The sequence below is a fragment of the Seriola aureovittata genome, chromosome 8 (assembly GCF_021018895.1).
Source record: "Seriola aureovittata isolate HTS-2021-v1 ecotype China chromosome 8, ASM2101889v1, whole genome shotgun sequence".
NCBI lineage: Eukaryota > Metazoa > Chordata > Actinopteri > Carangiformes > Carangidae > Seriola > Seriola aureovittata.
The window spans coordinates 16,607,247-16,621,104 of NC_079371.1; the positions used below are offsets into that span (position 1 = coordinate 16,607,247).

The 13,858-nt window shown below is 37.9% G+C and overlaps 1 protein-coding gene across 4 annotated transcripts; it reads left to right on the forward strand.

Moving 5' to 3' along the window:
- Positions 1-5,149: 5,149 nt before the first annotated feature.
- Positions 5,150-13,751, forward strand: simc1 (SUMO interacting motifs containing 1). 4 transcript variants are annotated; one of them, XM_056383648.1, is made up of 11 exons: positions 5,567-5,703; positions 6,284-6,407; positions 6,856-7,941; positions 8,061-8,308; positions 8,462-8,531; positions 8,925-9,085; positions 10,005-10,097; positions 10,766-10,897; positions 11,920-12,076; positions 12,349-12,433; positions 13,258-13,751. In XM_056383648.1, the coding sequence occupies exons 3-11, from the start codon at positions 6,904-6,906 to the stop codon at positions 13,467-13,469; spliced, it is 2,196 nt and encodes a 731-aa protein (XP_056239623.1). In that variant the 5' UTR covers positions 5,567-5,703; positions 6,284-6,407; positions 6,856-6,903; the 3' UTR covers positions 13,470-13,751. The 4 variants fall into 4 exon arrangements, with proteins under 4 accessions (XP_056239620.1, XP_056239623.1, XP_056239621.1 ...); XM_056383645.1 differs by lacking the exon at positions 6,284-6,407 and having other exon boundaries at positions 5,150-5,703; XM_056383646.1 differs by having other exon boundaries at positions 6,284-7,941.
- Positions 13,752-13,858: the final 107 nt, after the last annotated feature.

The window sequence follows — 13,858 nt, forward strand, 5'->3', positions numbered from 1 at the left end:
TTTCCTTTCTGTGAGTAACAATGACATAGGCATGATAATAAAGGGAGAATTCTGAAAACAATGTACTCTGAAGGAAAACACTCAGAACACGTCTTGTGTATTATGACTCACCCAGACAGAATATTTGAAACATTATTCTTCCCTTTAAAACTTTCACTTTGTACCATAAAAGCACAGTTACCACAAAATTTGGCATTAATGATAACTCTTTGAAGAGTTATGCAAATACTAGATTTTTTTAACCAGCCTGTACCCAGGTATTAAAGACGTTGTTTGCATGCTCAAAACATGTAAAATGTTATTTTGGACACTGTGGATTTTCTGCCTGAGGATATTTGTTCACCAGTTCTTTGTTTAAATATAATTCATTCTCTGCTACACGTCATAAAACAGCAGATGTGACTTCTGACTCACTGCAGTGGAAAGTGTTGACTAACTGCTCGGTGAGTATCACAGAGAGGCTGGACTGTCTGGCAGGGGCAGGTAGACATGGAGGCAGTTGTCACTAACTGCAGAGTCAGCTCCTCAATACACACAGATAGTTGTCTTACTTGGTCCCCCTCTTTAATAGCTTTGTCTATGATGAACAAACTACTTGTTCTTATACTGACTGATGATTCTGTTGCTTTTATCTATTTTTTCTGTCCAGACATGTGGAACAATGATATTTGTTGTACCTTCTGTTCTAGGAAAAACTATGACTCTCCAACAGTGGATCACTTCTTTTTTTTTTTTGCGTTCTGTGATAAAAAGCATACTTCCTCCTCTGTGTGCTGAGTGAGATTTATGCCTTTAGCCATGAACTCATTCATTCACTGATTCTGTTCTATAAAATGGCTGGAACTTTACGATAAGACTTTTTTTTTTTCAAAACTTTAAATTTTGTGGTGTGATGTTTTTATTGCAACACTCATGATGGATAATAAGTCCTCCCAGCAGCTGCCTGTCCAAGGTAAATGTCTTTGTTAGCCTTGCTATCCTTTGAAAAATCTCTTTTCATACAGCCTAAAGCAAAGGAAAATAACAAAAGATAGATTGTTTTCTTTTGTGTTGTTGGTGTGATCTGAAGAATACAATTACTTCCGGAGTTACAGTGAATTTAAATTGAGGAGCATGCTGTGAAAGACACTTTGTCCGTAGTAAGTGGACATAACCATATGACACTGTTAGTAAAGTAAAATAAATCATGAACTGATGCACAGAGAAGTCAAGTGACATTTTGAAAATTTCTCTCTTGAAAAAAGTGGATGAGAAAGTATACAATACATTTAAAGGAATAGTTCAACTTATGTCATTTTATTTTATTTCTTTTTTTGCTTTTTTGCTCTTTAGCTGAAATTCAGATGAAAAGATCCATACCATTCTAGTGGTGATCCATTAAATATAAACTGATTATGCACAGCCTGTTGTGCTTTTGTGCATTGGGGGGGCTTGCTGTTTACCCTTATGTCAGCAGTGGACACAGTTACAGAGCTGGGTCGACATCTGTGTAAAATGGAGAGGCAGCGTGGCAGGACAGGACACCGATGCTGTTGTGTTACAGGTCACGCCTCTGATTCCAGAATGACACATGCTATCTGAGATCACAAGGCAGCATTATGTCAGCTTTGTTTGGTTCAGTGTAAATGGGTGGCATAAAGAGGGGTCTTCTTAACGACAACATAGTGGGTGTCTGTTTAAAAGAGGCTTTTTAGCCTGAGGATACAGCCAGCAGATGCTTAGCTTAGCTTACCACAAAGACAGCTAAATCCATCATTCAGCACCACAAAAGCTCACTATTTAACACGATATATCTCCTATTTTGGTTCATAAAACAAAAGCGTTAAAACAACAATTCACAATGTAACAGGGGATTATGAGCTGGAATATTTCCTAGGCCTGCGCAGTAACTTCTAAAAAAAAAAAAAAAAAAGAGAGAGACACTAAAGAAAGTCATTAAGCCCATATTGTCATTTTTACATGTTGTTTTTTTTTTTTTTACTTACTGTCAAGTTGTTTCAGAAAAGGTAGCTGTACATGTATAATGAATGTGGACTGTAGCAATGAACAAACAGTAGGCAGTTATTACAATATTAAGTTGATCAAATGAATTCCAGATCATGAATTTTGATTTCACAACCTGCCTTGAAAACAAAGACTTGCAGAGTTTTCTATTTTCAGTCCAATGCTACTCACAGATCTCCTCAAACATTTTCATCCGAGGCCAGCTGGCCTCATATAAGACATTACTAGCTCCCAGTGCAAGTAACTACTAATGAGTACAGACATGCTTTAGTTCACCTTTTGAGACAGGAAACCGCATGCTCTGTTGCTGATAAAGTATTTCATCCTCAATGTATGTCCATGTATGGGCAGCAGAGTGTTTAGAGGATCACCTGGGATTTAAAACATCTCCATAGCTCTCCCTCTCTGTCTAAATGAACTTGGACCACCTTTTCCTCTGAATTAGGTTTCACGTTGTGGTAATATTTGTGTTCTCAGAATTAATGCACTGAACACAACAATGTGGACAGACTGACAGTAATGATTTGGCATCAACCACTGTTGTGTGTCGAACATTATTACCCTCATAATAATTTGAAGCAAAATATGTGCTCCAGAATTCATAGCATCATGACACTCTGAGTATTGAAGGTAACGCTGTTTTCCAAAATCCAGACTGAAAAGACATTGGTATGACTTAAACACACACAGCCTTTACCTCTTGTATACACACACACTCCATAACCATCCTATTAAAGTTTTAACATTGCTGAATAGGTGGCAGGACTAGGTTGTGAATGCCTGACTACGATGACTCACCCTGTCTTCCTCATAGGGTGTAATGGTTGGAGGCATCTGAGGTTAATAGCTCCTTTCATCCAATTGCATGAGAATTCAGTATGAAAATGTACATTTCTTTGAAAAACCCGGACAAGTTACAGAATAAATTTACCCTTTTCCTAGAATATTTCCTGCCCACAAAACATGCATTTTTGCAGGGATATTGCAGTTCACAAAATGATCTGATATTATAAACAAGGCTGCAAGCTGATGACAGTTCATTGTGCACTTTTTATACAGTTTAAATAATGTGCTTATCACAATTACAGTGTCCTTATCAACGCCACACACCAGTATGTGTGTACACGTCACAGCTCTCCATCAAAAGGAAGCAGCTTTTAGTGATGGCATGTTCCACCGCCTGGGCTTATAACAGGAAATGAAGCTGTAAAATATGATGTAGCATTGGGTTCAATGTGTCATTTGTGAATGGCTTACAAATACAAAATTCATTACATTTTTTTCCTGCAGCCTACTCAGCCCTGACACTGTGGGTTTATATCACTATAGCACAAGGGTTTGTATGACACTGTGTTTTTATGTGTTTCGTGCCCACTGGGCTCGCAGAGTATCAGAAATGCATCCCCAAGGATCAGAGAAGTTATAGGAAGACAAAGTAAGCATTAGTGCTGCAGGGCCTGTTTGAATGATCTCACTTCATATCACCACAGAGACACAATAGACTGCTCTTTACAAAGGGTATAAAATACAACAGCCTCTTTGCATGTGCACTGTTAAGTGTAGGTAAGATTGAGAGGCAAATAAGGCCAGATAAAAACTTATGCTCACAGCTCAGTTTCTGGGTAAATTACGATGAAGAATACGCAGATGTGAGATTGCCACAGGCCGTCCTGTGTATATAGACATATTTGTCAAATTTAGAAATCTTTTGCACAACATGAGTGCACTCCAGTGGTGAGGCGTGAAACTACATATTGTCACAGAAACTCAGTGGATTTTGATATGGAGTTTTGGTGTTTATGTTTTTACGATAACATTTAGGGTGGTCAATTAGGTCAATACAATATATTATGGAAAGCATGTGGTATAGTTTAAACTGGTTGAGTTGACATGAAGTCGTCTGGTGAATCTAATGTTCTGCATGACAGTCACATTCAATAACTCCAGTGACACACACAGTGAAACCACAGTGACTGTAAAACAATTAGCATTTTTTCTGTTTGTTTTTTTGGTCCTATCACTTTAGTTATGAGTTTAACTGATATTGTGACTGAATTGTTAAATTACAGGACAAAAACCAACAAAACGTTTGGAAGTGACCATTTAAGGACATCTTTTAATATTTTTCATGTTTAGTCATAATGACTGCTCCTTGTTTGAGTGTTTTTAAAAAGTTGCTATATTTACTGTATAAATAAATTTGAGGCTATATATTAATTTGTCAGAATTTCTGACAGCCTTCCAAAATATAGCTTGTTGGGCTGTAAAGTGCTTTTAATGGGTCTTTTCACAGCAGCCATTATGACTTGTCATAGTAAGAAAAGCACAGATTTTACTATTAATATTAATGATGACTGTTATATTCAAGGAAACTGAAGCACCTAGAATTCAGTCATCATTAATTTAATCATTTACAGTGGTGCTTTTCCTACTGTGATGTATAAATATGTCTTGTGAGAAAAGGGCCTTCAGAATGTGTCTGTATCATTAACGACAATCTGGTATGTCAAGGTCTGGGACTCAGCATAAAGCTAAATCAAGCCTTGTAATGTTTTTCATTGTGTCACAGTGAAAAAAAGATGAAGCAAAAACAACACCTGAAATTAATTGATAAGTTATATAAAAGCAAAGCCAACTTCCACCTCATCTGCTGGTCGATGAACAGATCCTTCAGAGCAACGGATTGAAAAACGCTAAATCATTGCTCCATTAGAAATGTATTGCATTTCAGTTTGATGGATATTTGGCAGAAAATGATCAATCTTATTATATTCAGTGTGTGTTGTATGAATTTATAGCCTACATTGCTTTGAGCATGAGTCCATTACCCCTGCCACCTGTGTCTGTTTATTTGTCAGCAGGATAACACAAAAAGTAAATTACTGAACCTGTTTGCACAGAAGTTGGAAGAGGATGGGGCATGGGCCAGGGAAGAGAAGAACCCTTTAAATTTGTGATCAGATCTGGTCATGTACTATGATTTTTTTTTTTTTAGTTCACTACTCCCCAGCACTGAGCCTTGGTTAACTTAGTTCAAGATAGGTGCCATTGGTGATGATATCAGATTGCGAGTTCACACTCCAGTACAGTAGGTGGAGTTGTTGGCAACTGTATAGCTGGTTATGATCCGCCATACTACAGAAAAGAAAAATGACAGCAAAATCAGGAAGCATCAAATTTCAAAGTTGAACCAACTGGACATCATGTCACAGGATTTTATTTTTCAGATGTAGTCGAGTTTTAAGGTAGATAACAGACGGAGTCACGTGAACTCTGAAGATACAACCAAACTCAAAACTACCGGCATCATCAGACGCATGTGGCTGACGACCTTAACAAGGAAATGCTACAAGTCCTGAGCTTATATATATCACTGTAGGAGCTATCTTGTGTTTTCTGCAGAACATGATGAGGAACTACACATTAACGCCAGATCTTGTTGCTTTAGGACTATGGCGACTATCATGGGCCTGCTTTAGGTGACGCTCTTGTGAGCTGGCTAGCAGAACCAAACATCAGCTACTGAAGTTTCTGTGTCGTGTGAAGCTGAATGAGTGAGGAGAAATGGATGATGTGATCTCCCTCAGCTCAGGCGACTCTGATGTGGAAATCGTCGGCTCCTTCTCGGCCAAGTCTGAGCTGCTGCCCCTCTCCGCTGTGAGGGTTGATGTCGACGCTGTGAACGTTAACGCCTCGCAGGTACGCTATCAAACTACTCTATCGTTACCATAGAAACGAGCGCTAAATACGTTTGAATATCATCAAGATATTGCTGCAGCGGACTAAGAGTAACTGCCACTCTAACCTCATCCTTAACCTTATTCAACCTCCTACCGCTGTTACAGCTCGCTCATCAGCGCCGCCGACCGTAGCCAGGTGAATTTCAAATACTGAGACTTGTTCACCCCTGCTACAGGGGTACAACTTTAATTTAACTATATTTAAATTAATTTTGGCGCTGTATCTGTTTCCACAAGCATTTTAGCCTGGAGGAGTGTAAACTTAAAATCAATCTACTGTCTGAAAGCTAGCTACCTGGCTAGCATAAATCAATGTGTTAACAATGTTTTCAACAATGTGTCCATTAATTATTATGGTGTATTGTATATCAAAATAACTTTGAGCTACTAAATGTAAAAAATAACCTAGTTGCCAACTGGGAGTGGGTAAGTTAAAGTTAATATGGATAAATTCTTCTGTCTGAATATCATAGTATCGTATCATTTATATCGCGATACATAGGGGACGGTCTGTGATGCCTCTTATTCCTCACCTACAGTGTCAGCCTTTCATTCCTTCCAAGGAGATTTAGCAACCATGCACACTTGGCCTCAGGTGACTCCAACGGAGCAGTAACAAACGACATCAATGGCCTTGAAACGTCTTCAAGTATCTACAACGAGGTCCAGCTGCCATCGATTCAACTTTTCTTGGATATAGCAATATTGATTTTGTACAATTTAATAGAGTACTATTCTCTAGAAAATCAATTCAGAAACTTTAACATTGTCCACTAGTGCACCCAGAGATATAAAACTTAAAATTGATATTCTTTAATCTCAGTAGATTTGCATCGAAAACATGGCTTTCGTGTGTGCCATTGGCCATTTAAAGACAATGCTGAAACTGGCTTTTCATTTTCTTATGGGTTTGATAAACAAAATAATTATATTATTTTTGTGTATGCGAGGAGAAATGTGTTTATACTGTTTTGGACTGAGTTTCCCACTTGATCATCTTTTTGAATAAAGGGAAGCAGAAGCTTTATTATTCATCTATGTGATTATGTAAGCAACCACAGTATTTTCTGACATATTTTTCTGTTTTTTTTTTTTTTTTTCCATTTTCTAGTGTTTTATTGACCTCACAGATCCAAGATGGACTCTTCCAGAGCTTAAAATGCGCAAAAGACAAAACTCCACTCCCTTGTCAGTGGCAGACTTGACTGAAAGCAACATAGCAAATAGGACAGAACAGGAGACAGAGAATTCGCAACCAGATGACTGTGAAATAAAACAAGAAAGTTCAAATAACAATCAAACTTCAAAAAAAGAAGATTTTGATTTACAGACAAGCTCTTTGAGAGACTCAACTGTTCTTGCTCCACAGCAGGACTGTGGTAATATGAGATGTTTGAATTCTCAAACACAACACCAAAAGCAGAACTACGAAGTACATCCCTCTCCTAACACACCAGCTGTAAAACTGAGACGACTGCCTTTTCTTGAGACATGTGTAAAGGACCTGAAAACGTCAAATTGTTCTGTGTATTTAACCAAAGAGTGCTTTAGAGAACTCAGCATGAACAGCAATTCACCAGATTGCATTACTGATTTGAGGACAACTACAGAATCAAATGGTCCTTTCATGAAAACTTCACTGGACAAGTCTCCTCCTAAGGTGGCTGAATTGCTTATTGGACAGGAACAACAGGAGAACAGTAATGAATTTACAAGCACACAGTTACATGACCGCTCTGATCACTCATCCCCTCCCTCTCCCACTACCAGACTGAAGCCTTCTGAGCTTTTTGATCATGACTCTCTACCACACAGAAGTCCTGCATTTTATGATCTGAAGAGCCAAGTTGATACAACACCCAAATCTGAACATACGCCTGCTGAAAACATGCCTGAATGGCAATCGGATGAGGCTAAGGCTGAAAGGGCCTCAGACAGTGCAGACTTGTGCTGTGAACCTGCTTTGTCAGTGTCTAAAACTGAGGATATGGATGAAGGATCTGGTGCTGAGACATATAGAGGGGATGCAGGAATTGATAGTCCACTGTCTTTCCTCTGGCAAGAGGGGAGTGACATAGAAGAAGTGAATGAAGAGAGCAGATTTGATATGGACTTCAGGGCAGCTAGTCGAGAAGACAGACATACTGTGTGCCCAGTTACACTCAAGAAAATAATGTCTGGACCAGGTCAAGCCTTGGTGAGAGACAATTCTCCACATCTTTGTGTTTTTCTGTTTTCTCTCATTAACTCATTACACATTATTATATTCTAGGCTGAATGTACAGTTTCTCTTTTCTTTTTTATGCTTTTTCCAAGATTGATGTCGAAGATGAAGGTTTTGGAACTCCAGAGGTGTTATGCCGTCAGAGCCTGAGTCTGGTTTACAGTACGATTGATGAGAACTACCCAGAGGGTACTTTGCAGCTCTTGTCTGACCTACTACAGCCTGGTTACTATCCCCCCAGAGATATCACTACCCATCTACTCCACAACATTCTGCTGGACCCACAGTGTCCCCATCACCTATGTGTACAGGCCTTTAATCTGCTGATGAGGACACAGAGGTGAGGGAGCGTAGGAATCAGACTCAATAGTAATGTATTATTTGTAGCCTTTCTGATATAAATATATCATCTGCCCTTTATATCTTCTCTTCCATCTTCTCTCTCCCCACTACATCTTTGAATTCAGAGATTAAACCTTCTTTCTGATTGCAGACACCACATGGCTGATAAAACCACAGTACCATGGGACTGGGAGTTGTTGACCTCAGTCGTGGCCAATCAGGTACTACTCCATGCAGCAAAATATGAGAATATACAGTAGATAATATACAGTAAAGCTGAGTGATATATCAGAATACAGTACAATTATTGTTGAATATAACCATATTGAATAGCTTAAATGTTGTTAACTGTTCTGATCTCAGAAGCTGAATTACAGTTAGAGTAGATGATAAGAGTTCATTGAACTGCTTCATCTGAGGAACATTAATAGCAAATAATAATAATAATAATATGGTGTTACATTATTAATATTGTGATATTGGTGAAAAATATTTTGATATGTTTTTGTCACTGGGACTCTCCTCTAATATAAAGTCATATTTATAGTTGAACATCTTTTTTTGTGATTTTATAAACTAACATGTCCCTATATGTGGCCCTCCTGCTTCCTCAGGACAGTACAAATAGACGCAGATGTGAGATTGTGCGCATGCTCCTGGAGTATGTTGTGCAGACATTGGAGGACGACTTCCAGGCCAAACGTTCTACTTCTGCCCTCCACCATTCGATCGCCAAGGCCACACTGTCATGTGATCAGCACTTCCCTCAAGTCAGGTGAGTTTTGTAACCAGGGGAGAACTTTGTAGTTCACATCAGCTTTTCAGGTCCATTGCACATTACTATACATTAGGTACACCTAGCGAAAACTAATGCTGCTTTGAAATACAGTAATACAGACACTTACAGTGTTCAGCTCTTTTTTTCAAACTTTCGGTTTTGTGACGTTATTGATTATACTACAGTATGTTATACTTAGAAGTGTTCCTAATTTTTAGTTTACCCTCATTTATATAAGTGGGGTGGACAAAATGTTAGAAATACCTCTGAGCAGGTTTACCTCTAGGGACAACATCAAACATCTAACCTGCCCGCATGAATTATCGTCATTCATACACACTGCTTTTTATACAGTAACCTACCTTTTTCCTTTGCTTTTTGCCACTGCAATGACATAATTTGTATTTTCTCTTTTATTGGATGTTTTACAAAAACCCAACGTTCCAGAAAGCAGGTTGAACAAACTGAGCCTAACCCTGAACTCTGTGTTGATGAACCCTGAGATGGGAAACTGAGTTTTTGGTTCAAGATCAACTGATCTGATCTGATCTGAGTTCAATCAACTGAGTATGTTCACTCTGAGTGAAAATGTGGAATATAGAAAGTCATCATCAATTGAGCTCTGATTTTTTTCACTAAACCCTGTTCTGGAATACCCCCCAGGTTTGTGAGTTATTTCAGATTGCTAGCATTAGATGTCCTGAAGCTAGATAACTTGCACAGACACTCCAAAATTGTAACCCAATTCATGATATAGGCCACAGCAGGGTGTATACAATTAAACTATTACAAATCACCCTATGCCGGGGTGATCACTTTATACTTCATGCCTGACAATTAGTACAAATTTTTATTGATATTTCTCACTTGTGAAAGTAATACTGGTGATGTTTTTTTTTTCCTGGTTTGTTTCCAGAGATGTCATCAAGTGGCTTTTTTCTGCCATTATGAAATCGACAGAGCATGGAGAGTGTAGAGAAACAACTAGAGAGAGAGATGAACAAAGCAGGTGAATTACTGATGTATGTACTGTGGGGTCCAAAAATCTGAGACCACGTTGAAATTCTTTTATATTTGAACATAAACTTGGAAATAATCAGAATGTTTTTGGATCAGATGCATTTAAAAACACAAGTTATGTCATGTAATATCACATAAAATGAAGAAGAAATATTTAGATTCTGCACTATTACTAGGTTTAAGCAAATTTGGGGCATTGACCAACTTCACTCCTTTGTACAAAAGGTGAGATTTCCTTGAGTTGTTGCGTTCAAGTGATATTCAGACCATTTTGATCTAGTCATCAGAGGCTCGTTCAAGTAACTCAAATTGCTGCCAGTGTTCACCTGTTATAAACAAGTTCCCAGCAAATCATTGCTTACTAATTAGCATTGTGATAGTGGAATAATGGCATCAGAGCTATGTGACACATACATTTTTCAAAGATTCAACTTTTCACTCAAATTGTGAAGCTGATATTATCATTTGTAAAACACAGTTCTACAGTTGAAACATGCAAAATAGGAGTATCTTGACTAGTGATGTCAGACTCTTGGACCCTACTGTATGTATCCTCACTCATGTTTACCTGCAGTTTGTACGATTGATGTTGTTATTTGCCAGTCCTTTTTACGTTCAAGCTGACAAAGCCTGTTTTGGGCCCTTTCTGTCCTGCAGAATAGTGTCCATCTTCCAGAGGATGCTGTCTCTGGCTCTGGAGGTGGACCGTTCTCCAGCCCTCACCTCTGTCAAGCTGTCCCAGGAGCTCTTCCATATGGTCATCAGCAATGTGCCTTTGCGAGCACACAGGTGAGGAGGAGAGATGAGAAAGCAAGATTGTCAGGTTTTTGTATTCACCATTATGGGAAAGTTGAAGTGCTTATATTTTCGTTTATACACTTAATCAATAGACTTGACAGGCTTGCCTTTTCCTGTGGAAGCTGAGGTGTGCGTCTGGAATAGTTATAGCCCTTTCCTGATGTTGAATATAATTGCTTATTTAATTTGTCCACTTAGCAAACAAGTTATAAGGTGATTACATTTGCGTTCAAATAATACAATATAAAGTATTTGTGAAATAAGCTTTAAAATATGATGTGTAAATAATTCATTCAATTTCTTTACTTGCTCTTCAAGTAATGAATAAATAATGAGAGGATTCACAAAATGATTTTTGATGATTTGATGGGTTTTTCAAATGCTACTTTTTAAATTCCATTTACTGCTGTCTTTTTATCATATCTATCTCACTATTTATGTTCTCCTTTTTAAAAATGTTTTGTTTTGTTTTATCCAGAGACTTTCATTGAACTTAAAGACATGTACAGAATACATAACAGGAGCTCAGCTCAAGAAAGAGGGTTTTCCTACTGTAGCTCAAAACAGTGAAAGCAATGGCTTGCTAGTGAGAACTCTTGTGGGCTGGGCCTCCTTAAATTTAAGTTTATGAATGTATTGGTGCTTTTATATTTAAGAGGAGCTTTTGTTAATGTGTGTATGAAACAAAATGTGAACATTAAAGTAGGAGACGAATAAATGTTAGACTGTATGTTATGGCAAGACAAACAGATGAAGTAACAAAGAAAACTTAAAATTTTACAAATTATTTAAATTCCACAATTTTATCATTTAAACAGGATAGTTATCCAGTTTAAATTGGATAACTCTCCTGGATTTCATTAATTTATTATGATAAAATGTCATATGTCCATATGTTAATAACTTCATACATTCTTTCAATTGCAAATCATACACCCCTGAATGATTATTCCAACGACACAATTTGCCTCTTGTCCCCAGCTACCATTTACTAATCTCTTTCTGACTCTCAGGATGTTGTTGCTGGAGAGCCTGCAGAGCAAGCTGCTGAGATGTAAGCTGTTAGAACATCTGCTGGACTATGCGTGCCCACTGAAAATCTCTCTGCCCATGTCGCTTAGTCTGCTGCTCCACTTTATGAAGAACTGCACTCTGGCACCAGACCCTACGGTGAATATTAGACTTGGTGTAAAGGATTTTTGGTATTTTGTTTTCATCTTTGCCCTATCAGCCAACCTTTTGTAATATTTAAATATCTGACTTAGATTTTGGCATTGTGAATTAAATTCTAGAGAATGTAACAACTACTTTTCATCTTCCAATTAAGAATTTAGAATACTTTTATGATTATTCCACGATTTATTATTGTGAAATCTGACAATTAGAAGTTAGCCACAGCAAGCAACCATTTAATGCAACAAATCCATGACTGTATTATCCAGGATGGTACTGAAAGATGGCAGAGGTGGGAAGAGTTGGTCCATCTTCTCTGGATGCTGCTACTCAGCTACAACAAAGCGATGAAAGGTGAGATTTTTGTACTTTTGTACTTATTTTTGTAACTGTGCTGACATGTGGTTCCCCATTTCTACAAATACCAGTACACTGTTCAACGATCTCATAAATCCTGTAAATGCGGGGGATGATGGTGAAGGTTTGGTTTAAAATGACAAAATAAATTATTGTTATATACAACAGGATCCGGCTCCTTGTTACCCAGCAAAGTTTGAAAAATGTGAGTTGGGATATCTTATCAGAAGCAAAAACCAACATCTTTCGATAAGCTTGCCAGTGTCCTGCTGCCAGGAAGCAGACAGAGCCTGGAGCCTGTGGGAAACCTCAGACTCCAGTGAATGTGCAATATGTGGTGTGATGCCATATGGGAAGACTGATCCAAATTACCTGGTCAAATATCTTTCCCTTTCCTCTATTAACCATTTCCCTGTCTCTTAGTCTCTGATCACTCATTTCCCGACAGGTAACTTGTAGGTTTATTTAAATAAAGCATTTTCTTTATTTCTTCATATGCCAAGTTGAATCATGCAAAATATGACAGTGGTTAAAACATATATTTTACATTTCTGTGCTTGGTCCTTTTGTTTTTATGTGTTGATTGTTTTGACTCATAGTTACCTTTTTATTAAGATACTTTTTGACAGTCTTCAGGATTTAAACACGGATTTCAATACATATTATCCCCGCTGGAGAATTCCTCCAAGACTTGGGTTTTTTTTTTTACTTTTTGATACCAAATGTATCTGTACCCTGAATATTCAAACATTTCAACGATAAGTACAATTATTTTGACCCCACTTTGTTCACTCCTAACTTCTTTCATCTGTTATCCCCAGGCTATCTGTGCAGCTCAGTCACTGAACAAAGAGGCAGAGTTGGCACGCTGGTCTACAAGCCGGATGATAAGGTATCCAAGGCTGCCATTCGTGAAGCTGTGGAGGCCTTCCTGTCCAGATCCCAGGCTGACCTTGGCCAAGCATTACCTCTGCATGTGGAAGAGTCCCTCACTTATCTACAGGATCACCTGCTAGATGTCTGTCAGTGTTGAAATAAAAGCTCTTGGTAGTGCTTATTTTCTTGGAAGACATAAAGCACTGAATTAATTTAATATTTATATTTTTGTACTGGTTCCCTTGCACACTTTTTGTATTTAAATAAAGGCAGTGTGTTTTGATTGGTTATATTAAGTGAAAATACAATAAGATTGTTTTTTCTCGATTATATAAGTTTTTATGTTGTTGCCAACAAAGCGATATATGAATTTGTCATTAAGCATAATTTTCCTTGGATGTCCATACAGATTAAATCGTTACATCACTGGTTCTACAGACTATGGCTATTGATAAACTGCTCTTTCTGCTGACTATGCATAATTTCTACATAAACCACACTAAATTGAACTGTGGTGTCCTAACCATCCATCTCTTGGTCCATCAC

Bases quoted from the DNA above. Each gene is read 5' to 3' on its own strand.
- simc1 (XM_056383645.1), top strand. From the start codon at position 5,569: ATGGATGATGTGATCTCCCTCAGCTCAGGCGACTCTGATGTGGAAATC. The intron at 7,942-8,060 runs GTGAGAGACAAT...GCTTTTTCCAAG, and splicing joins CTGGACCAGGTCAAGCCTTG to ATTGATGTCGAAGATGAAGG. The intron at 10,098-10,765 runs GTGAATTACTGA...TCTGTCCTGCAG, and splicing joins GAGAGAGATGAACAAAGCAG to AATAGTGTCCATCTTCCAGA.